The sequence below is a fragment of the Colletes gigas genome, unplaced genomic scaffold, assembly GCF_013123115.1.
Source record: "Colletes gigas isolate AHSC1104 unplaced genomic scaffold, ASM1312311v1 Colletes_gigas_Sc00038, whole genome shotgun sequence".
Taxonomy (NCBI): Eukaryota; Metazoa; Arthropoda; class Insecta; order Hymenoptera; family Colletidae; genus Colletes; species Colletes gigas.
In genome coordinates, this window is record NW_025106667.1 from 291150 (window position 1) to 314381 (window position 23232).

General features: G+C 33.6%; 3 protein-coding genes across 5 annotated transcripts in view; all 3 read left to right on the forward strand.

The window, feature by feature from the left end:
* The window catches only part of LOC122402613, a 105077-nt gene extending 102932 nt beyond the window's left edge, over positions 1–2145 (forward strand). Inside the window, exon 4 of the mRNA XM_043405533.1 lies at positions 1862–2145. Within this exon, the coding sequence (XP_043261468.1) occupies positions 1862–2070 (209 nt within the window). The 3' untranslated portion in view covers positions 2071–2145. The remainder of the gene's footprint in view (positions 1–1861) is intronic.
* Positions 2146–11121: 8976 nt separating this feature from the next.
* On the forward strand, positions 11122–15882 carry LOC122402630 (cytosolic endo-beta-N-acetylglucosaminidase). Of its 3 annotated transcripts, none has more exons than XM_043405581.1 (9): positions 11122–11290; positions 11376–11807; positions 11882–12325; positions 12388–12562; positions 12640–12853; positions 12966–13284; positions 13352–13534; positions 13868–13980; positions 15485–15882. In XM_043405581.1, the coding sequence occupies exons 2-9, from the start codon at positions 11575–11577 to the stop codon at positions 15514–15516; spliced, it is 1713 nt and encodes a 570-aa protein (XP_043261516.1). In that variant the 5' UTR covers positions 11122–11290; positions 11376–11574; the 3' UTR covers positions 15517–15882. The 3 variants fall into 3 exon arrangements, with proteins under 3 accessions (XP_043261516.1, XP_043261514.1, XP_043261515.1); XM_043405579.1 differs by having other exon boundaries at positions 11127–11290; positions 12640–12858; positions 12938–13284; XM_043405580.1 differs by having other exon boundaries at positions 11127–11290; positions 11379–11807; positions 12640–12858; positions 12938–13284.
* Positions 15517–23232, forward strand: part of LOC122402631 — a 72100-nt gene continuing 64384 nt past the window's right edge. Inside the window, exons 1-2 of the mRNA XM_043405582.1 lie at positions 15517–15573; positions 19431–19505. The gene's annotated coding sequence lies outside the window, so the exon portion shown is untranslated. The remainder of the gene's footprint in view (positions 15574–19430; positions 19506–23232) is intronic.

The window sequence follows — 23232 nt, forward strand, 5'->3', positions numbered from 1 at the left end:
CTATTTGAAATTTTTCAATTTCACCGAAAAATTCGTCCACATTCTTGAATTTTTTTTTCGAAAATGCGTAGTATTTCGGGAGTATGTCTATTCACCAAAAATGATTGAAATTGACCTCTGCAAGCAAAAATAATTTTTTTAGAACGATTTGACATTTTTCAATTTCGCCGAAAAATTCGTTCACCTTCCTGAATTTTTATCTCGAAAATGCGTAGGAATTCGGGAGTATGTCTATTCACAAAAAATAATTGAAATTGACCTCTGTAATTAGAAATAATTTTTTTAGAAGGATTTGAAAGTTTTTAATTTCGCCGAAAAATTCGTCCATCTTTCTCAATTTTTTTTTCAAAAATGCGTAGGATTTCAGGAACATGGTCTATTCGCTAAAAATGATTGAAATTGACCTCTGCAAGCAAAAATATTTTTTTTAGAACGAATTGAAATTTTTCAATTTCGCCGAAAAATTCGTCCACATTCTTGAATTTTTTTTTCGAAAATGCGTAGTATTTCGGGAGTATGTCTATTCACAAAAAATAATTGAAATTGACCTCTGTAATTAGAAATAATTTTTTTAGAAGGATTTGAAAGTTTTTAATTTCGCCGAAAAATTCGTCCATCTTTCTCAATTTTTTTTTCGAAAATGCGTAGGAATTCGGGAGTATGTCTATTCACTAAAAATAATTAAAATTGACCTCTACAAGCAAAAATAATTTTTTTAGAACGATTTGACATTTTTCAATTTCGCCGAAAAATTAGTCCACTTTCCTGAATTTTTTTCTCGAAAATGCGTAGGAATTCGGGAGTATGTCTATTCACAAAAAATAATTGAAATTGACCTCTGTAATTAGAAATAATTTTTTTAGAAGGATTTGAAAGTTTTTAATTTCGCCGAAAAATTCGTCCATCTTTCTCAATTTTTTTTTCAAAAATGCGTAGGATTTCAGGAACATGGTCTATTCGCTAAAAATGATTGAAATTGGGCTCTGCAAGCAAAAATAATTTTTTTAGAATGATTTGACATTTTTCAATTTCGCCGAAAAATTCGTCCACTTTCCTGAATTTTTTTCTCGAAAATGCGTAGGAATTCGGGAGTATGTCTATTCACCAAAAATGATTGAAATTGGCCTCTGCAACCAAAAATAATTTTTTTAGAACTATTTGAAATTTTTCAATTTCACCGAAAAATTCGTCCACATTCTTGAATTTTTTTTTCGAAAATGCGTAGTATTTCGGGCGTATGTCTATTCACTAAAAATAATTAAAATTGACCTCTACAAGCAAAAATAATTTTTTTAGAACTATTTGAAATTTTTCAATTTCACCGAAAAATTCGTCCACATTCTTGAATTTTTTTTTCGAAAATGCGTAGTATTTCGGGAGTATGTCTATTCACAAAAAATAATTGAAATTGACCTCTGTAATTAAAAATAATTTTTTTAGAAGGGTTTGAAAGTTTTTAATTTCGCCGAAAAATTCGTCCATAATTCTCAATTTTTTTCTCGAAAATGCGTAGGAATTCGGGAGTATGTCTATTCACTAAAAATAATTAAAATTGACCTCTACAAGCAAAAATAATTTTTTTAGAACGATTTGACATTTTTCAATTTCGCCGAAAAATTCGTCCACCTTCCTGAATTTTTATCTCGAAAATGCGTAGGATTTCCACATTACTATCATAGCCAACCAACGTCAAACAATGTTTTGATATAATATGTCAGAAATGTAAAGTTTTACATGCGTCATTGAGTAATTAAAGACAGCACACCTGGGCTATCTTTTTGACAAGGAGTGTAGAAGTTTTGTGGAAGTGTTTAAAAGGCAAACAATATGTCTCTGTACGGAGTGTAAATTTTTATTGCAGGAAGAGAATACCGGGAGGGGGAGGTGCTGCCGCACTCGACCGGAAACTGCATCGAGTGCAGCTGCGGATCCGAGGGTCGTGTCGAATGCTCGCCACGGGACTGCGTGGCTCTTCGACCCGAGATACCAGTTGCACCGGATATCCCGGACTCACCGGACGGGGATTTTGAAGTGTTCAATTTCGACCGAGGAATCGACGAGAGCTTCTAAGGAATCCGATAATAACGATCGGCGCCTGTTCGACGGCATTCCTCGGACATGTTTCACGCTCGACTTGGCTTTGGCTCGATCACGATCTTCGGGAATGTTTCGCATATGCCCTCACCGCGTTAGTTTTCCCGTCACCACCTGGTTCATCTATACAAATTTATTTCGCGTAACCCAAACGAAACGGCGCTCTTAATCGTTGAATTTTTAGCTTGAAAGGTGGAAAACGAAGAGTCGAGCTAGGAACAGAGATCTTTTCGATCGAAACGAAATACTTTTAATTAGTATCTTTTTAATTTCTAAGGACGTAGAAATATGGTGAATGAAGTCTGAGCTGAAATTAACTTTTCTAGTCTTTTTTTTAATTTTAAGTAAGCATTAGTTTTCTCCAATCGCGAACTCTTCTGTTGAAAAAGTCGAAATACCCCTTGACGTGGGCCTAATTTATCGAACGAATTAGCTTAGAAACGATTAATCTGCATCGATTAATTATAAATTAATTCTATCTAGTCATCTTGCGTCAACAAAGTTATCCTTCTCTCTGTAGAATAAGCCATTTTAGCGTGTGAACAGTGAAATTATTATCTATTGTTATTTCTAATCATCCGAGGAAATATCGAGAATTGTTTGAGAAATAGGAGAGAGTTGCCGAACTTGGACCACTTTAAATAATTTTAAGGAACGATAAGAAGGGAAATAAATTCAAATAATGTAATCTAAAAACAAAAACATCGCACAATGGTAGAGAAAATTATAAATTTAAAACATTTAATAGGTTCAATCAATACAATTGATTTCCTATACTGGACCAGTGATATTCTAATTTTAATCGATCAAAGTTTATTAAATAAAAATGAAGATATAAACTAAATTAAATAATACATATCAAACATTTATTTAGTTTTTCTTCGATAAGTAACATTTAAATTATTCGATATTTAAAAAATAATTGCATTTATCGAAGCTTAATTTTGTTATCGTTACTCGACCTTAATTCTGGATTAAAATTTTTAAACGAATCGAAACATAATAAACTTTTTAAGGAGATAATGATTTATTATTTTCAACAAAATTCTCAACTAATCGTTTTCTACGTAAAAATGATATTTTAATTACTCAAAAAAAATATACATGTAAAGTACGATGAAAATTTTTTTATATGTAGAATCTTTTAATTTGTTCCATAAATAAGTAATGGACTAACCTAAAAACATACTATACATATATACATAGTCTGTCGTTTAAAAATATAATTAACAATTTTGCTTATTCTTTAACCAACCTCAGGTCTAAATTATTTCATTTAAAAACGTGGAGAAAGAACAAACGATTCATTATTAAGAAAGTAATGCACCGGTTAGTTAGCTATATACACATTGCTAAATTTTGACCACTAAGAAGCGCAACCCTCTTTAGACGATTAAAATATTACCTTGAATTAGAGTAAACGTAATTATATAGACATATCGTTGGAAAAGCGTTAAAAAGAGGTTAAAAAAATGAAGGAATGAGGTCGAAAGCAACTCTCCCCTATTTCCGACAGTGAAATGTTCGACACCGCGGAAGTACCAAGTCCAACATTCCACCTTAACGGTAATCTAATAACAAATCAAGAATTAATTCCGATATATTCGGAGCACGTGACATCGACATTCGATTAACCCCGGCATCGAGGTCCCTTCGAGTAGACTTCTCCAGAGTGTTGAGAACACGGCGCCTTTTCTCGTTCGAGAGCGTGCCTTTGTCCTTCTTACGTTCCACCGTGTTTTCCAAACGAAAGTCGAGACTCGACAGCCCCCCCCCCACTCCAATCCACGCCAGCGCCCCCACGCGGTCGGAGTGTCATTTTTCTACGTAGTCGACCTAGGACGATTCGCTTCTCGGGCCATCGCTACGAATCCTCGCTAACGGCGTCGTTCGGTCACGAGGCGCGAGACTAAATCTATTCGAGAGCCAAAGAAAATGCCTCTGAACGGAATTCGTACACAGCGATACGAATTTTTGAAAATATTTACTTCGCTGTTGGTCGAGGTCTCATATCACACAAACTAACGCGACTGACAGCATCGATATCCTGTAAACGCATTTAACACTAAAACTACCGATTCGTAATCTCGATAAATGTTTACTTTAGTAGCTTACTTTGGGGCTGTATCTGATCTTCGTAAAAAGATATACAATCAGTCACGAAAGTCTTCGAACACGCTTCGTTGCCAGTCTCATTACTTAACTTACACACCTCGTATATCTCTTTTCACTACTGAAGTATAGCCTTTAGTGAAAAACTCCATAAAAATATACAGGGACAACATCACTGAAGTAAACATTTACCGTAATTTTTAATAAAAATTGTAAAAAGTTTGCTCAACTAGATTTTGAAAAAATTAACCTGTAAAAGCATGAATAAACGCTTATTTCCATTGCATCGTACGTATACTGTCGTTTTAATTTCTTTGGTAGAAATAAATTGTCGGTAGTTGTAGCGTTAAAGGCGGATATCTCTTGCACCGTGAACATCGTTCAGTGGCATTTTTTCCAGCTCGTTGCAGTACTTTGGCCAGTTTGGCTTCGCCTTTTCTATGTAGACACACCCGTAGACGTAGATGCCTGGTTCTGAGCCCCCGTGCACTTTAGTTCTCTAAGTTAGGTGGTTAGTTCTCTCGTCTATCGAACGGTATTTTGTATACGTTTCGAATGATACTTACAAGCACACACAGAACGGAGAACAAATCATACTGTAGACGTCGGCCTACAACGTACGAATTAAGAAGATGGGTTACGGTCAAGTGCCCGTCTAAGGAGGCCCGTATTCCGGAGCGTGATAGTTCTCGATCATAGATAATACTCCTCTCATCATATCCTCTATCATACTATAAGCGAGGCATGCTAGTATCGTATAAGTTTCGTGTTAATCGCTCGGAGACGATGCGTACTTTGGTTAAATACGGAACTATACGAGGTGTTTGTGACACTTAGCGAGAGAAAGGAAATTCATTCTGTGAGCTTTAGAAGCGAACATTTCTAAATAAATAATTTCATTTGTTGCTCAGTGCGAATCAATATGGTAATAGTAGGAACGAAAGAATGTAATTTCTTTAGTTTTTATAAGCAATAATGTCGTTTAACGAAAAAAATGATAAAAGAAGCTTTATCATTAATAAAATTACAAAAAAGAAAAAACAAATAAAATGGAGACACGTATGTTTAGAGTAACAATTTAAATTGAAAATAATTTTTGTTGTGGGTTGTTTAAAAGAAGAATTAAAATTCATATGCATTAAAGGATTGAATATTTGTTAAAAAAATAATAAAGAACGTATATGTTGCTTGTTATAGCAAAGACAAATATTATAATAAATGTAGTCTGAACAAGCATATGGACGATCTATAATTTGTACAAAAAATTGAATGTTTGTACTTAATTTACATAAAGAATTGAATTATGTATATAATAAACATAACCTAAATGAGCTAATATGAAAATGGGGTACTTAGAAAATAAAATAAATTCGACGAGGTTCATCTAATGATACAATGTAAAGTATAAACAAACTAGAAAATAATAAGATAAATATTGCATTTATGTCCTTCATAGTAATTATGTTCTACCTGTACAATTTCACTTGTAAACAATCAAATGTTATACATTGATAAAAAAGGATGTGATTAAGGTTTTGAAAATTTATATTAAATAAATGATGCTTTTTCAGACTATATTTATTAAAATATTTTTATCAAAAGATAAAGCAGACAAGTTATATAACTCTTTATCGTTCATTCAACGCGAGCCTGGCAGTCAATGTGTAAACCTAAGTATTATGGCTTCAAACTGTACTTGTTGTTTACTTTTAAAAGTAAAGTTATAATTAACAAACAAGTGTAATGATTGTACAGTATGAATAAAAATCAGTCGGTTGGTCAAGACATATTACTTAATATATCGACTACTTAGATGCAATAAACGCTGTTTCTTTTTTATTTAATTCGCATCAATGTGGTTTGTTGTATATATGAGATTGCAAAAGAACTATACTGGGTGTCTCGGGCAAAGGGGGCCTTTTTATCAGGAAAACTTATATTTGTTTTTATTCCATCTTGTAGTGGCTGAAAAATACATTTGAACGTGTTTAAGTAATGACCTTCGGTTCTTAAATATAAAAAATGTGTTAAAATTGTAGAATATTATTAGAATTACATTTGAACTTGCTGTTTATGTTATAAAGTGCTCAAAATCATATCCATCTGCATCACTTTGAGTACTTAAATGAATAAGTGAATAAGTAAGTAATATACAGAGTAATCCTAATATTATCCTGCAGTTTTATCACATTTTTAGTATTCAAGGTTACCCGAGGATAATGACTTAAGCATGTTCACAAGATGGAATAAAAATAAATATAAGTCTTCCTAATAAAAAAAGTGATGATAACCTCGAAAAAGCTGGCAAAAGTAACCTAACAACAAAAATTGTTTTTCTATGATATTCCACCTTCGATACCATTTAAACTATGCCACAAATATTTGTCGTGCCATTGAAAATAAAGGAGATATTTGAGTGGTCTTCTTCAGTTGAGACATCCGGTATAATGCACTGAACATAATCACGAATTGTGTACCAACGTTACAAAATAATCCATAAAAAGAAATGATAAGTAAATATTGCAATAACAATATAAATTTATGTGCATTAAAGAATCGAATGTTAATGTTGGCCCGTGTTTACAAAGAATTAATAAAAATCTCTTATAAATACAATTTTATTCCAACGCAAATAAAAAATAGATATTGTATAGTAAAGGGTAAAAATCAATTGTTATTATTGGTTGCTGAGAGTTTAATTTAAAATGCATTTTATAATATACCAAAGGTATAAGAAATCCAATTCTGTCTCACCGAACATCTCGTATATCGACATCATATCATGAACGGAAATATCACCGAAAAATATGGAACTTTTAAGAGAAACGACTAATATAGTTCGACTTAACGTAAGAAATAATTAGCGTGTACCAACGCGAGGTACGTAGAACGGAGTAACTTTTTTGAGAATAATTGTAATCCTGATTACACCCCTAGATTATCCAATATAAACATATATTAAAACCACCGTTACAAAGTAAAGTAAGATTTTTTGGTAGAATGATGCTTGTCCCGTAATACGAGGGAGTGAAATATATAGTATATTTAACGAAAGTCGGTAGCGCACTCCGCCACCTGAATTTAATCTTGAATAGTATCCTGAACTATACTATACATATATGTACCCTTATTAAGAACAAAACCAAAAACAAACCCCTAAGTTGTATGGATCAACATGCACAATATAATATATATATATTCATATATACATATACATGTACACGTACCTATATACATTACACGAGGAACCAAATATCAAGAGATAATATTGTACGTACCTATGCATATGATACATGAATTGTACCTAGGAGTAGGATACCAAAGTATTGCCAACGTTATCCCCCTTTTTGTAGATGTACAGCGATAATTTGTCTCTTCGTTTTCTCTGTACAACGGCATTAAATAGTGCATATTACGATCGCAACGGACACAGAATTTGTTCGAGGGGGAAAATAACACGGAATCGTCGTTTACATAATTTTTGTTGTCGCGCAAATGCAATGTAAATGGGAGACAGGTGGATCACGCGTTCAAATTACATTAGTTATCAAAATTATTTATTTTTCTTTATTTAATATCATTTTAGAAACTGTTCTCGTGTACATGTACAGTCGCGTCGGTATTTATGTTGACGCTGTTGTATTTCTGTTATTGACGATATTGTTCCATAATTTAAACACTTGTACGCGTCCTTCCGTACATTCTGACATTGTTTACATTATGTACAAGAAATGCCTCAGTATACCAGTGAGTGTCAAAGCGAAAACACCGCGTACAATCAAATAACAGCCAATCTGTAAAAATATTTCCTAAATTTGGTTCGCCGGAAAGTAAGTTGACGTAATCAAGTTTTTATTTCATTAATAAAATTTTGCTATTAAACGCGCATTTAATAATCTGATAATGTATTTAGTCTCTTATATAATGTTTTTTTTTTTTGTTATGTATTGTTATTGTTAAGAATTGGTTACTTGTAGCATGCCGAAAATACGGGAATTACACGAGTCTGAAAGATTATTAATTTATAAAAGAAGGAGAGAAGGCCAAAGTTTGCAACAGATTGCCACAGATTTTGGGATATCAAAGGAAGGGGTGCGAAAAATTTATAAAAAGATAGAGACTACTGGGAAACCTGAAAATTTAGTTAGAACGGGAAGAAAAAGAAAAACAACTCCCCGTCAGGATCGAGAAATTGTTAAAATAACAAAAAAGGAAACATTTATTACTGCCAAACAGATCAAAGAAGATTTAAATTTGCCAATAGGGACCACTCAAATAAAATCCCGTTTATACGAAGCTGGGTTGCATGGTCGAATATCTAGGAAGAAGCCACACATTTCCGAAACAAATGCTCGCAAACGTTTAAATTTTGCAAAAAAGCATTTTAATAAACCGACTGCATTCTGGGAATCCATAATTTGGAGTGACGAGTCAAAATTTGAATTACAATCAAACAAACGAAGGAAATATGTGTGGAGAAAAAAAGGAGAAGCTTTTAAACAAAATGTTATCACCTCTACCGTGAAACACGGTGGAGGGTCTATAATGTTATGGGGCTGCTTCAACAATGAAAATGTAGGAAAATTAACAGTTATTGATGGTATATTAACAGCAGCGAAATACATCGATATTCTAAAAGAAAATTTGTTTCCATCAATTCAAAAATTTGGGCCAGATACAGGATACATATTCCAACACGACAACGATCCGAAACATACTGCAAAGATCGTTAAAAAATTTATCGACGAAAACAATATATTGCTGCTTTCTTGGCCATCGCAGAGCCCTGATTTAAATCCGATCGAGCACTTATGGGGACGAACTCGATCGAAAAATACCAAAATCGGACCGCTATACAAAACCAAAATTGATAGCCGCACTAAAAAAAGCATGGGATGAAATACAGCCCAAAACGTTAAAAAAATTAATACACAGCATGCCAAATCGTTTACTGGAAGTAATTAAAGCCAAAGGGTATCAAACTGCTTATTAAATATTTTTCTTACTGTTACTTATAGAATTATAATTTACTTTATAACCATTGTCAACTTACTTTCCGATAGACGTTCATTAGAAAATATTTGTTAATGCTATTGTTACTCAAATGAACATAATTAATAAGGTGACGTTATTTGCTTAAGACACGAATAAATTTATTTTTGTAAACATTTCGTATTTTATTTATTTTTATTGTATCCTTTTACGGCTATTTTATAAAAATGATAAGTGTCAACTTAAATACCGACGCGACTGTATATCTTAAAATTAATTGTGTTATTAATAGGCCCTCGTAATTCACCATATAAAAAAGATTTACTTTACATTTTCAACATATTTTTTATAAAATAAATACGTCTTCTGATAGGAAATATTGATTTAACCTAAAATGATAATTGTCTTGACCATTACAGTGATCTATCTGTTTTCAAACATTTCATTTTACGAATAATTTAGCCCGGCGTACAAATAGGTAGCGACTTCCGGTAGCACCGATTATGATACTGAACCACGTATGAGAAGAGAGGAAGGTTGTAAACTATACTTTTATGACGACGAGAAGTTAATTGTTTATAGTTAGACGCATAGTTAGGTAAACATCCAATGTGATATATACATCCAAAAGGTAACTTTGTCTAAAAGTTTTACAATACCTAGGAGAAGATACAATCCTATTGGAAGATCGCTGTAATTTCTGCGAACGTTCGCCGTTGTTAGAAGCAAGCAGAATTTCGAACGACGAGTGGTTCACTCGTTGCAATGGCTACATTTATTGCTGGACATATTAATCGTATTTCCGTTAACGGGTTCGCCTAATAAGATTGTAACGACACGGCCTGTAACTCGTATTACTTTTATCGGTAGTCGAATTAGGAAGCAGGATGATCACGAATGTTGCTCCGAATGTGGAATAGCGATCGAGACTATTTTTTAATTGTGTCGTTTTTGAAAGAATACCGTAGACAATCCGTGCATTGTCGTTTCGTAAGCAACACAAAATCTCTACGAATTAGCAAACTTATAATACGAGATGTGTCCGATGTAAAAACGAAAAAACAAAAATGGAGAAAGCGGCGTAACCGCGGGACCACCATGGCAGTTCGTTTTTTCGTTAATATCTACATTTGCATAACGATCTCGTACGTCTTCCAATCATCCCACACACTGTTGTGTCTGTCCTGTACCCGTGGGATCTCCCATCTTCTTAAAAAGGGTTGTGTACACTAAATAAAGGAAGATCTTACGATACATTAACCGCTTCATATTTATTGCTTACCATCTTCTTTATAATCTTTCCTCCAAACCACACGTAGATTATATTCTTTTTCCCCGAAGCAGAACTTTTTAAGTAAATTTCATTACAAGAGGTTAATACGGAAATTAATGGGAAATTCTAGAGACCAAAATAAGACGAAAACCAAGAATATCAATTTCTTGATTGAGCGTTCAATATTCCTAGTTTCAGAATGAAATGTATGATATATGCACTTAACCCATTTCTGCTTCAAGTTTCTGAATGAAAAGACTGCACGAAAAATATACACACCAACATTTTAATGAACCTGACCTACAACGAACATAATGCTTTAAAACCATGAACAATTTACTTTTACTTGGCAAGTTCCCAATATCTACACGCGTGAAACTAAATTACTTAATATCAAAATATTTTTAAACCTCGATAAAGCAAAACTTCTACGACTCGATACATTTTTCAATTTCCTTCAACTTCGACTATATTTTGTATTACACAAGATTAAAGAAAGAATAAAGAGGGAAATAAATGGGTTAAGGGTTAAGATATAAACGATGAAAGGTGAATAGAGAACAAGTAAATACCTCTAGTAGTCAGAAATGAAACTAACGTGACAACAGGTTAGAGAATGAGGTTACGTGAATAGTCAAGTAATGTTGAGTCTATTTACGCCACGGTATTTGTTTGGCAATGTTTATTTAAAATTTTGATACAATTCTTAAAAAAAAGTATTGAAAAATATACGTTTTTACAAGTCTGTGTATGACAAATATACGAATATTACACATTTCGATGAACATATGAGTGTTATTTGTAGACATTTGTTGATAAGTACGTACATTATAACTTCAATCCATCTTATCCTCTTCTATTCGAGATAAGCAGAAAAATATATTTATTACGTTATCTATACTAGCAGCTGGCAGATAACATTACAAAAGAGTTATGCGTTTAGCGATATGCAAGTTCCGTTTGTTGCAAAAGCTATCGACGTAATAGATATTCTATATTGACATAATTCTTCCGGTGATGTAAACAAAAAGGAAAAGCTTTGTATAAATGCACTCTTTGGAAACTAGTTCAAAGTTGTCAGCGATACTGTTCAAATCGAAGAGATGGAAACCGAAGTTGCAGAAGCACGACCCTTCAAAAATTTGAAAGAATTGTATGATAATGTAGACGATTTAAAATTGTGGCCACCTACTAAAGAATTACGGGAATTAGCAGATTATGTGTATCTTGGTTATGAAATAGATGCCACGAAACGAGATCTAGAAAAAGTTGATAAAGAGAAGCTGCCTAGAACGTTACTCTGTCACGACATGAAAGGCGGTTACCTAGAAGACAGGTAATATTGATAAAAATTATAATATTTGGTGTACACAATACGTATTATATCTAATACGTTTGTCTTTTTTCCAGATTTATAAATGGATCAAAGTCCCATACTTCATACCTTTTTTACCACTGGAGTGTCATAGATACTTTTGTGTATTTTAGCCATTATTTTGTAACTATACCACCTTTCGGATGGATTAACGCAGCACACGATCACGGAGTAAAAATTCTTGGTACTGTAATTACAGAACGAGAAGGTATTTGGGAGCCTATACTTGAAACTCTGGAGACAGTGAGAAGGTTTGCAGATGCCCTAATTCACGTTGCAAAATTTTATAAGTTTGAAGGCTGGTTATTGAATGTTGAGAATGTGATTGAAACCAGTTTTGTTAATAATTTATTGTATTTCATGAAATATCTAACGGAACGTATTCACACAGAAATTAGAGGTTCTGAAATTATTTGGTATGATAGTATAACCAAAGAAGGAAAACTGCATTGGCAGAATGAGCTGAATGATAAAAACGTGTAAGTACAGTGTTTCTATTTTTACAGTTGTTCTTTCAGATTTTACATATTCAATATTTCAGAGACTTCTTTTTAAGTTGCGATGGTATTTATTTGAATTACAATTGGACCCAGTCGAAGCTTGCAAACAGTTACATGCTTGCGAAAGACCACAATCGAGATGTACGCGATATTTATGTGGGGTTGGACGTTTGGGGTAGAGGTTGTCCTGGTGGCGGTGGATTCAACTCAACATACGTAATTATAACATGATTCTGAATTTTTTTTTCAAATAAAAACAATTTAATATTTATCTATAACATTGTGAACCACAGGCTTTAGAAAAGATACGACAAGAAGGATTATCTGTTGGTATTTTTGCATCAGGTTGGACTCACGAATTTTTTGGGCCAAAAACATTCCATGCATTAGAAGACTTATTTTGGGCTCAACTTTTCCCCTATTTGTATGTTCACGTACCTATTTATGACAGTGAAGTATTCAAAACGTCTTTCTGCCACGGAAATGGTAGTTGCCAATACCGCTCTGGTGAAGTAAATTGAAGTATTTTCTAACATTACACTAAATGCATTCATTGAACAGTCACACAATTTAAATATACATGTTCTACAGGTAGAATTGGAGATGCACGTTGTACGAGGAAGACCTATATTCGAAAAGAAATCATTTTACAATTTAGCCATGCAAAAGCCTCAGATTTCTGTGCCTACGCCACATTTGAAGTTTATAAGTTCCCTCGAACTGAAACACAAAGATGACGAAACTCAGCCTTCGAAAGAGTGGACGGAATATATTTACGAAACAAAAAGATACGTTATTCGAATATATAAAAATATTGTAAATATTGATAATAAATTGCCTGTACCGGATATAAATTTCTTCGAATTTTGCGATCAATTCTCCTACGAGGGTGGCAGTTGTTTAAAATTAATTACGAACGAGCCTAAATCACATCACAGGTAAGAGTTACATATTTTATGATGAAGAATAATTCTTATCTCAATTTTCTTCTATTATTTTGTACAGATTGTTTTTAATTCACGCCGAATTTCAACAAGACATCCAAGCAACCATTGTATACGAAGAAGCGGAATCATTCGAGGAAACTGAAATACAAAATGCGCCGATATTAATACTGACCAACGATGCGGGTTCGAAATCTATCGCGCCGTATAAATCAGAAAGGGTCAACTTCAAGTGGAAAAAGTGGTAAGTCTACCCGAAATATTTGTATTATTACGAACAAAAATCGATACGAAAGATCATTAGGTTTATTAATTGTCATTTTTTGACACTGTTATAACCTGTTATAAAAATAAATTGTACAAGTTACAAAAACAGAACAGGTACCATGTGTCCACGAGAAGAAGGCATGTTGCAGTCATTGGTCGAAAACGGTGACGAAGATCGGTGACAGCCAATCAGCGGGCTGCAGCAAGAGTGGGGATGCGAACACGCTGTGCCTTCTTCTCCCGGGCACATGGTAAATCGGCTCCACGAATTTTGTGGGAGCCAACGAAATCTTTTTCTGTTTGTTGACAGTATTTATTTGACAAACATGAAGACCGTGAACGAGATCAGCGTGTCCTTTGCGAGGAAGTGTGTCTGTTATATGGGAGAGGTCAGTCTGGAACAAAAGCAACGACACCATCTCGGTAAGTCTGTTTACACTTGCGTTTGCATTCCGCGGTTTGGAGAAGTGTACATAACAGGGTTACGTTACGATAAAAGTGTTCGCGAAGAACAGTTTTACGAGTGATCACGTTTCAATGTCGGATCGATAAAAATCGATCGATTTTCGAGCTAAATATCTGGAAATGACGTTTTGGGCATCGTCCAAATTTTCAAATTTTTTGCCACTTAGAAAATGTGACGATCTGAATTAGATTGAGATCCAATGGTGCAACATCGGGCGAGTATGGTGGGTAAGTTAGCTCTACATAACCTCATTTACCATGAAGGTTAAAATTCACGTCACATTGTATTACAAATCTTGAGAATGCATACACCCAGTTCGAAACAAACGGTATTTGTAAGGAGGGCATGTTGACCAGTGTTATTCGTGGGTGGAGATGTCGATGATATGCGAAATATCTTGGATTACGGGATGTAACACATTCCACGTATCCAATTTCAATTTTAAATCAATCATAAATTATTGAGACGCGTCTATTCGGTGCATGATGTCATAGAAACCGTCAGATAAATTTTATTTTCGTTTGTGGACATTGTTTAGGTGTTTGCAATACTTCTCTTACAATTAACTCTGGGATTTCAACACTCGAAATGAATATATTTTATGGTATTCATTCTTCATTAAACTAGGAGACAAATTGAACGTTATTGATCCATCGTAACGACTACAAACTTGTTATTAACAATCTTGGGCCGCAGAAATTGTTTTGAACACAAATTGCTATTGAAGTCTACGAAATATGACGTATAGCGTATCGTATTCGTAGGAAATTAATTGCGCAGTGCGCAGAGCGCAGCCTCATATTCGCTGGAACAATTCGGTGTGTTTAGCCGTGGCCAATAATAATCGAGTTTCACCGACCGCAATAACAAAGTCGGCGGCAGGAATTTTCGACCGCGCGGGAGTCACTAATGGCAACCATTAATTATGGTTAACGTGTTCGAAACAAACAGCCTAGCCGGATCGTTTGTTTTAGCAGTCACATCGCGAACGAGAAACCCAAATTACGTTCTCCTGTGTCGCAACAACGACTTTGTAACCGTAGAATGCGACCTGCTCATTGATATTCCCGCGGTTATCGGGTCGAATTTTTCTGCGGTTCTGCCTGCCCGTTACACTTTGCATTACAAGACTTCTTTCTTTTTCTCTTTCGTGACGTCGTTTCACCCACCAATTGCGTCAAGTAGCACACACACCTCTGTGTGATGCTCAAATTGGGCAGCGTAATTTTTTCTGATAAGATCAAATTCAACATGTTTGATTCCATCGGTTGCATTATTATAATACCAAATAATTCCCATAACCTGTACATATATTATTTAAAAAAATGGTGACAAAATTTTTGTAGTTTTCTTCCTTTCGTTAAGTCTGAAATAACGTCTTACGAATTTTTAATTTTGTTCGTTAATTTGTTCCAGCTTAAACTCGTACTTAACAAAATTTCGTTTGTATTTTTGTTCTAGCTGATACTGCCGACCGTCAATCGTTTCTGTAAGGGAAACAAAGTTTAATTTATCAACTGTTTTCTAAACGAACTACTAATTGTATCAATGTAAGAAAATTTATAGATATTATTAAATAGTCAGTATTGGAATTTCAATCGCGATTCTCAGTTTTCAAATCAGACGTATGTTGTCACTTTGCTTTGGGACTCGCGAGATGGCGCTGAATATGCCCCCAAAATTTATATGGAATTTTTAAGCTATGTAGATTTATATATTGATTTAAGTCGCGTATTACATGTGCAATGATACATTCCGTTATGCCGTTTAAGTTTAACAATCAGTATTGGAAGTACTATACATATAATTCAATCGAAGAAAATCTTTAGAATCTATTAAATAGAATATTTCCAAGAGGTGGAAATTAAGCACCGTGAAAGTAAAATTCATTTCACAAGTAGGACGATAAACGGTACTCGAACGACGATTTGTGGTCGAACCACACTTATCGAAAACACCATAAAAGTAATGTAAAATGGTAGACTGTAGCAAAGTGGTAGTTATCTCAGTACAGTGTTCGATCGAACAGGAACTATAATATTTTGAGAGTTCTTGACGCAGAGTATAAATAATATAAACGACGATCGGGTCGTAGTATTCATGGAACGTGTAATCATCCGTGGATCGAGTCTGTCATGGTCGATAAAGCGAAAGAATGTCGTCTAGTCCTTAAGGTATCGCTGAAACGTTAGTTCGCGAGCATTTCTCCTGCATCTTGAGACGTTTCTTCCAGCAAAAGCATCCGCCGTATTTATGGAGGAAGATCGATGACTCTTTTCAGAGGCTCGATCCGCGTGTAGGAAGGAACAAAGTGGGTGTCGAAGTCCGTTAGAACCACGTATTATACAAGAATTACCATAGCCTCCAGTGCTTCTTCAGAAAATGTTCCGTTCGTTCTTTTCTGATCTCGTTAGCAATTTTGATGCTCGTTCCCCGACTCGTAAAGAGAGGTTATGGTAGCCAGTTTCAATTAACTTCTTCGTAACGCAAAGGAAGCATTGTAATCGATACAGATTTCTAAAACATTTTCATCGATACATTTCACGACCACCTGATTTTTGATTGCTAAAAAAATGTTTTTCTTTCGACGCCAGAAGTGACAAATTTACTAACCTATATTTTCGATCTGTGGATGGAAATGGGGGGCTTTGCAGAGAATTATCTTAACCCCTAAATATAATAATTCGTATCTTTAAGTATTTCTTATATTTTTGTGTAGATTTTTTAGAACTAAAATTACTAATGATAAAAATACTAATGAGTATTATTGTCTGTAACTTTCTAACTTTGTTGTCTTTTAAAAAGTATCGAAATTATTGCCGTTCGCGTAAAAATGTTTAATTCGAATCTAATTTCACGCCATCTTGTGTCTCTGTTATGTCCATAGTAATTTTTATTTTTATTTTCGTGTTATGAAAATGTTCGAAGAAAATGACTGGAGGTCAATGTTGCTTGTTTAATCGCGACTTGCATTACACTCGATATGTTTCGTTAGTGTGTAAATGACCGGGGAGATTAGGTTCGTTCCGTACATATTTCATTTTATCCCGATTAGAAAGTATTGATTAATCGTTTCATCGTGAAATCGTCGGATTTATTTCTCAATACGAAGGCGTGACATAATTCTTCCGCTGACGCTCAGTGACACACATGTAAGTATCTATTTCACCTCTGTTAGGTCAACGACCAAATAATTTCCCGGTGAAATCTCGAAAACATCTCTCTGAACAACATTTCAATTGCTACACATAATGTTACATTACTTTAATGACTGTTACATTTAAATTCTGTTTTCGTACGAAATCAAGGTCACTTTTACGCCTTCAAAAATGACAGTAATGCTTTGCAAATCATTAAACCTGTTATTATAAAATTCTTGTTAAATGACTATAGTTAAAAAACCCCATTACTATAAATTACTATACTATACTATAATACTATAATTACAAAAAATGGCTACAATTTCGAGAAATGGTGGAATAGAGCGTATGTATTTTTGAAGCTTCTTTCATTGCTTTTTTTTACCCATTTTACGAAAGTGAATATTGGGATTTAGTGTGTAAAATGGAAAGCGGGGAATCGATCGTCGCGCTCGAAGTATTCCGAGGAAGAGTCGTGCCATTTCCATAGAATCTTCGGCATTTCGTGCGAGCCACCGGTCGAGAGGTAACAAGAGAGGAACGTTCATATTTACAAGATGAGATCAGACTGTTTTCCTACCCGGCCAAGGCGATCTAGTCGTTCGTTTTACGATACGAGACAATCAGAAGGAAACTGGCGACTCGTGCCTCGACCAAGGAAACATTTTTAACGGCGCCCGGGACCTCCCTTCGTCCTCCATTTTGTGACGTGTTTCCGGCAAACAAACGCAGCCATCGTTTACCACGCGAAAGTAAAACCTCGCACAGGTTATGTCCGCTGTGATTCGAAAAATCGTTATTCTACTCGATCGAATCGATGAGATTGTTAAGTTAATTTAACGAGATATATTATACATCTTATGGTATAGAAAAAAATTATTTAATAATAAGAAAAAAATCAATTGTATTTAATTTTTAATTGGATAGTAAAAATTAACTGTAGCAATGATTTAAAATTGAATACAATGAAATTCTTATACCGTAAGCCTCTGAAAAAATTGATTTTTTGTTACATTTCCTCGATGAATATTATGTGAAAAATATATGCGCGTAATCCAATGCCCAAATTCCTTTTTCTTTATCCATAAAAATAATAAAAAACTTTGAACACGTTTTTCTTTTAGAACTATATTATTTGCATAATATCTCAACATTCATTTGATATTGATTGACACAAAATTTAGCCTACATCACTAAAATTAAATTTTTATAGCCTGTAAAAATGATAAAAAATTGATAATTATGCTTCAAAGTGTTACCATCTTTGTAATTATTGTTCAACATGTTTCAATATACATATCTTCTTTGACCGAATGATTTGTGGATGTTGACAACTGATTCTCGTTTGCAATACAATAGTTTACAATTAGCAAATGAAAATAGCATACACGCCATTAAAGTTTGTTATTCTCTGGGTAGAACAATCAGATTGTATATGCAACGACTAATTGCACGCGACGAGAATTATTTTATAAATGTAATATGACTGTTATTGAACCGAAATTTATAGCCAAGATTTACATTAAAAAACGTTGAATTAAAAATTTGTAACAACGACAATATTTATTAAAGCTTTCGACCATAACTGTTTAGTCTTAAACGATGCAATTATAAAACTAAGGAAAAAAAAATTTTATAATTTAAAAAGAAAAAATGTGAAAGTATTTGTTTAATTATTTAATATAACTCAAGTATAATACAAACTATTTTGATTGAAGAAGTTTGATAATGATAATTGTTGCAAACCAGTAACTCTGTAAATTTATCTTTAATTTTTACTTTCATAAAATTTTGTCTTTTACGAATTGAGAATAATGCACGTCAGACACTGTGCAGATTTCTTTTAGAGAAACGTTTGTCGAAGAGGTACTCGATTAACCGTGACTTTCTATCATACGCAATTAACGCATTCCTTACCCTACAAATTGCAATGGCTGACGTGATCGCGTTAGTAATAATTTGGACAGTAAAGTTTTCGCAACGACGAATCGCTTCCGTGATTGCCATTAAACGACGAACGAATTTAATTTGCGATCATGCAACCGACAATCTGACGTCAAAAGTGTATTAAATTGAGATCGATCATGTCTTAAATATTTAATGATATAAAAGGGACATTATCTCTCAAAATTTTTGTTTAGTTCAGACTAAGGTCTTCTTGTACTCTGCGTTTTTTAAATATCGTAAATAAATGTTACATAGTGTGGTAAATAATTTTTCATACAAATATTTATGTGTGTCATATTTTTCGTATTTTTTTTTTACAGCATCCTGACATCTCATGGATCCAGAGAACTTCTCCAAATGACTTCGTTCATAACTTCTTCTGCTTTCTACGATCGGTGAGTCGCATACCACTTTTTGTTGTATCTATATTTAATATTTTTGTGACTAGTAACACCCACTGTTATATTTTGTTTAGTTCAGGCTAGGATCTTCTTCTATTCTACTTATTTTTAATATCATAAATAAATGTTTCACAGTGTGGTAAATAATTTTCCATGCTAATATTTATAATTCAAAATATCTATCTATACTATTATACAGGGTGTTCGGCCACCTCTAGCAAAAATTTTAATGAGCGATAGTAGAGGCCAAAATAAGACGAAAATCAAGAATACTAATTTGTTGATGGAAGCTTCGTTAAAAAGTTATTAACAATTAAATTCAAAAATTTCAAATCGTTCTGGAAAAATTATTTTCGGTTGCGGGGGTAAACTACAATCATTTTTGGTGAGTACACATACCTCCGAAATCCTATCTACTTTCGAGAAAAAAAATCGAGTAGTTGCTGAAATTTTTCGGCGAAAAAAAATTTTTCAAATCGTTTTAAAAAAATTATTTTCGGTTGCGGGGATCAATTACAATCGTTTTTTATCATTACACATACCTCCGAAATCGTACGCACTTTCGAGAAAAAAATTCCTTACTGAAAATCCAATTAGGTGCCTAAATTTTTCAACGGAGAAAAAAAATTGCAAATCGTTGTGGAAAAATTATTTTCGGTCGCGGGGGTCAATTACAATCAGTTTTTGTCATTAGACATACCCACGAAATCCTGCCCACTTTCGAGAAAAAAAATAGAGAAGGTGTGAAATTATTCGAGAAAATTAAAAAATTGCAAATCGTTGTGGAAAAATTATTTTCGGTTGTAGGGTTCAATTACAGTCATTTTTGGTGAATAGACATACCCCCGAAATCTTGCGCATTTTCGAGAAAAAAATTCAGTAAGGGCGGCACTTTAAACGTTAATAACTTTTTAACGAAGCTTCCACCAACAAATTAGTATTTTTGATTTTTGTCTTATTTTGGCCTCTACTATCGCTCATTAAAATTTTTGCTAGAGGTGGCCGAACACCCTGTATAAAGAGAGAGCCGATTTTTATGTTCGCGCAAAACTCAAGACCTATTGAACCGATCTTCCTCAAATTTCGACACGTTATTCCTGCATACTCTAGGACAGACATAGGCTATGTAGCATGTCTCAGAAGCGCGTTATTAACATGTAATTTATATGCAAAGATTTCATGTGTACGACTGTTTGGCAGACCACGTGACCCCTGTATACGACAGTCTACTTGCGCGCGCATGCGCATATTCGGCCCGCGCGATACTTCGCCCGTAGCAGTACTTCGATGTTACCGCCAGGTGGCGAAGCTTCTCGAGCGCTTTCTCGCGAGGGAATTGCATTATTGCGGATACATATGTCAAGACGACCGTTTGATTATAAATTGGTTTTGCACACGGTCAGGCGAAGCCGAGTCGGGGCATGCTATATTAAATATTTTCGTTAATATATGATCGTGAAGATGCTAAAGCATGAATATTAATTATACAATAATTCTTATAATATAAAAATTTCTTTACTTGTGATTATTTCCATTATAAAATTATGATTGAATATTCAATATTAGTAGAATGATAATCAAGCAATATTACATTAAAATATATGTCTATGTTGCTGATCTCCAGTTATGAAATAAGTTTAGTTGTGCATAGAAAGGAACATATGTGTCCACTGCAAATAGTGGACTATTTGACTACTATCAAATTTATTTTGGACTACTGAAAAATGCTGTTTGCACTTGTTGCAATTTTTACAACAAAGCAAATTATTTGTTAAGCTTCGATAAAATAAAATAACAAACGCGATATGCACGTATTCCGTTTTTGATTTGCCACTCTGTATGAGATAATAGACGTACGATTATTAAGACAACAGTTGTTCATAGACTGTGCTGTGTCGTGTTTAACACACGTCCACATAAATAAGTATACTTATTTGCACGTTACTTCCAAGGAAAACTTTCCCCTTTGCACACGATACGTACAACCTTGTACTAGCTCGTTAAAAGACATTTGTGCATATTTTACATACTTTATTTCACAACACGACTCACTGCACACGACATTCAAAAACTCTTTCAATCACGTTTCATTTACAATCAGCATTTCCGTTTGTGCAATGCTTCGAAACATTACTTGGGACGTTTCTTCCTCTGATTATATAACAATTATGTCATTTTTTCTATCAAAATTTCAAACAAACCGAGAATATTTAAATATTGTAAATTGACTGTAACAATATCTTGAAATGATATGCAATGAAATTCTTATGAAATAGTCTGATATGGCTTAAAAATCCTATTTAATAATAGAAAAATTTTCATATATCCAGTGAAAATTATCAATAATTAAATATAATTTTTAATTAAATATTGTAAATTGACTATAACAATATCTTGAAATGATATGCAATGAAATTCTTATGAAATAGTCTGTTATGGCTTAAAAATCCTATTTAATAATAGAAAAATTTTCATATATCCAGTGAAAATTATCAATAATTAAATATAATTTTTAATTAAATATTGCTTAATACTTTGGATTTATTATTTCAAAGTAAGACTCTAACTAAAATATGACACTAGAACTGTAGATAAATGATAGAACATTGCAAACGTTTATTTTTAGTCAGAAATATAATTAAAATAAATAATAATTCCTGCAGCATGTTAGAGCTTTTATGATAGTTAATTATGATTAACAAAGGTGATTTCGAGGGATATTTTATTAGGATCCTCTCTGTAATGAGAGTACAGGTACTCGTGCATGACCGTGTTCACTAAAATCAAACCGATCGAAAAAAAACCCATAAGCTTTTACTGTTTTTAGTCTGCTTGTAGAAAGGCTGTAACTGTTAACGGTGGATCGAGGTTACTCAGTGACCCGCGAAAAAGTGTGCAGCGATTCGCTGGTTATCCTGTTTGTATGATTCTAGAGCAAGCGGACTTCATTTGCCAGTAATTGCATCTCGCTGAATTAGCTTCAAAAGCCATGAGTAGCGAAACAGCGGGAATGTCGAAACATATTTTAGTTTCTTTAAATTTATTTATTGACGTTTCGGTCTATGGTGAAGGTCTTGAAAAATAAATGCAAAGTGTAAATCAAAATAATCTTATTTTATGGTGCAATCGACAAAGAGTAACTTATCATACATTTGCTTTTAACTCTTCCATACTATTTATTAGCCACACGGTATGTGCAATTATATAATGTCTTTTTATTTTAATTATGTTCATTTTACGGCGAAGAATATTTCTTAGAAAAAGTATTTGTCAATGTCCAGAGGCCAAAATAAGACGAAAATCAAGAATACCAATTTGTTGATGGAGGCGTCGTTAAAAAGTTATTAACTATTAAATTTAAAAATTTCAAATCGTTCTGGAAAAATTATTTTCGATTGCAGGGGTCAATTATAATCATTTTTGGTCATTAGACATACCCTCGAAATCCTACCCATTTTCTAGAAAAAAATTCGAGAAGGTGTGAAATTTTTCGACAAAATTCAAAAATTTCCAATCGTTCTGGAAAAAATATTTTCAATTGCAGGGGTCAATTATAATCATTTTTGTTGAATAGACATATCGCCGAATTCCTACGCACTTTCGAGAAAAAAATACAGAAAATGTCGAAATTTTTCAGGGAAAATGAAAGGTTTCAAATCATTCTGGAGAAATTATTTTCGGTTGCAGGGGTCAATTACATTCATTTTTGGTGAATAAACAT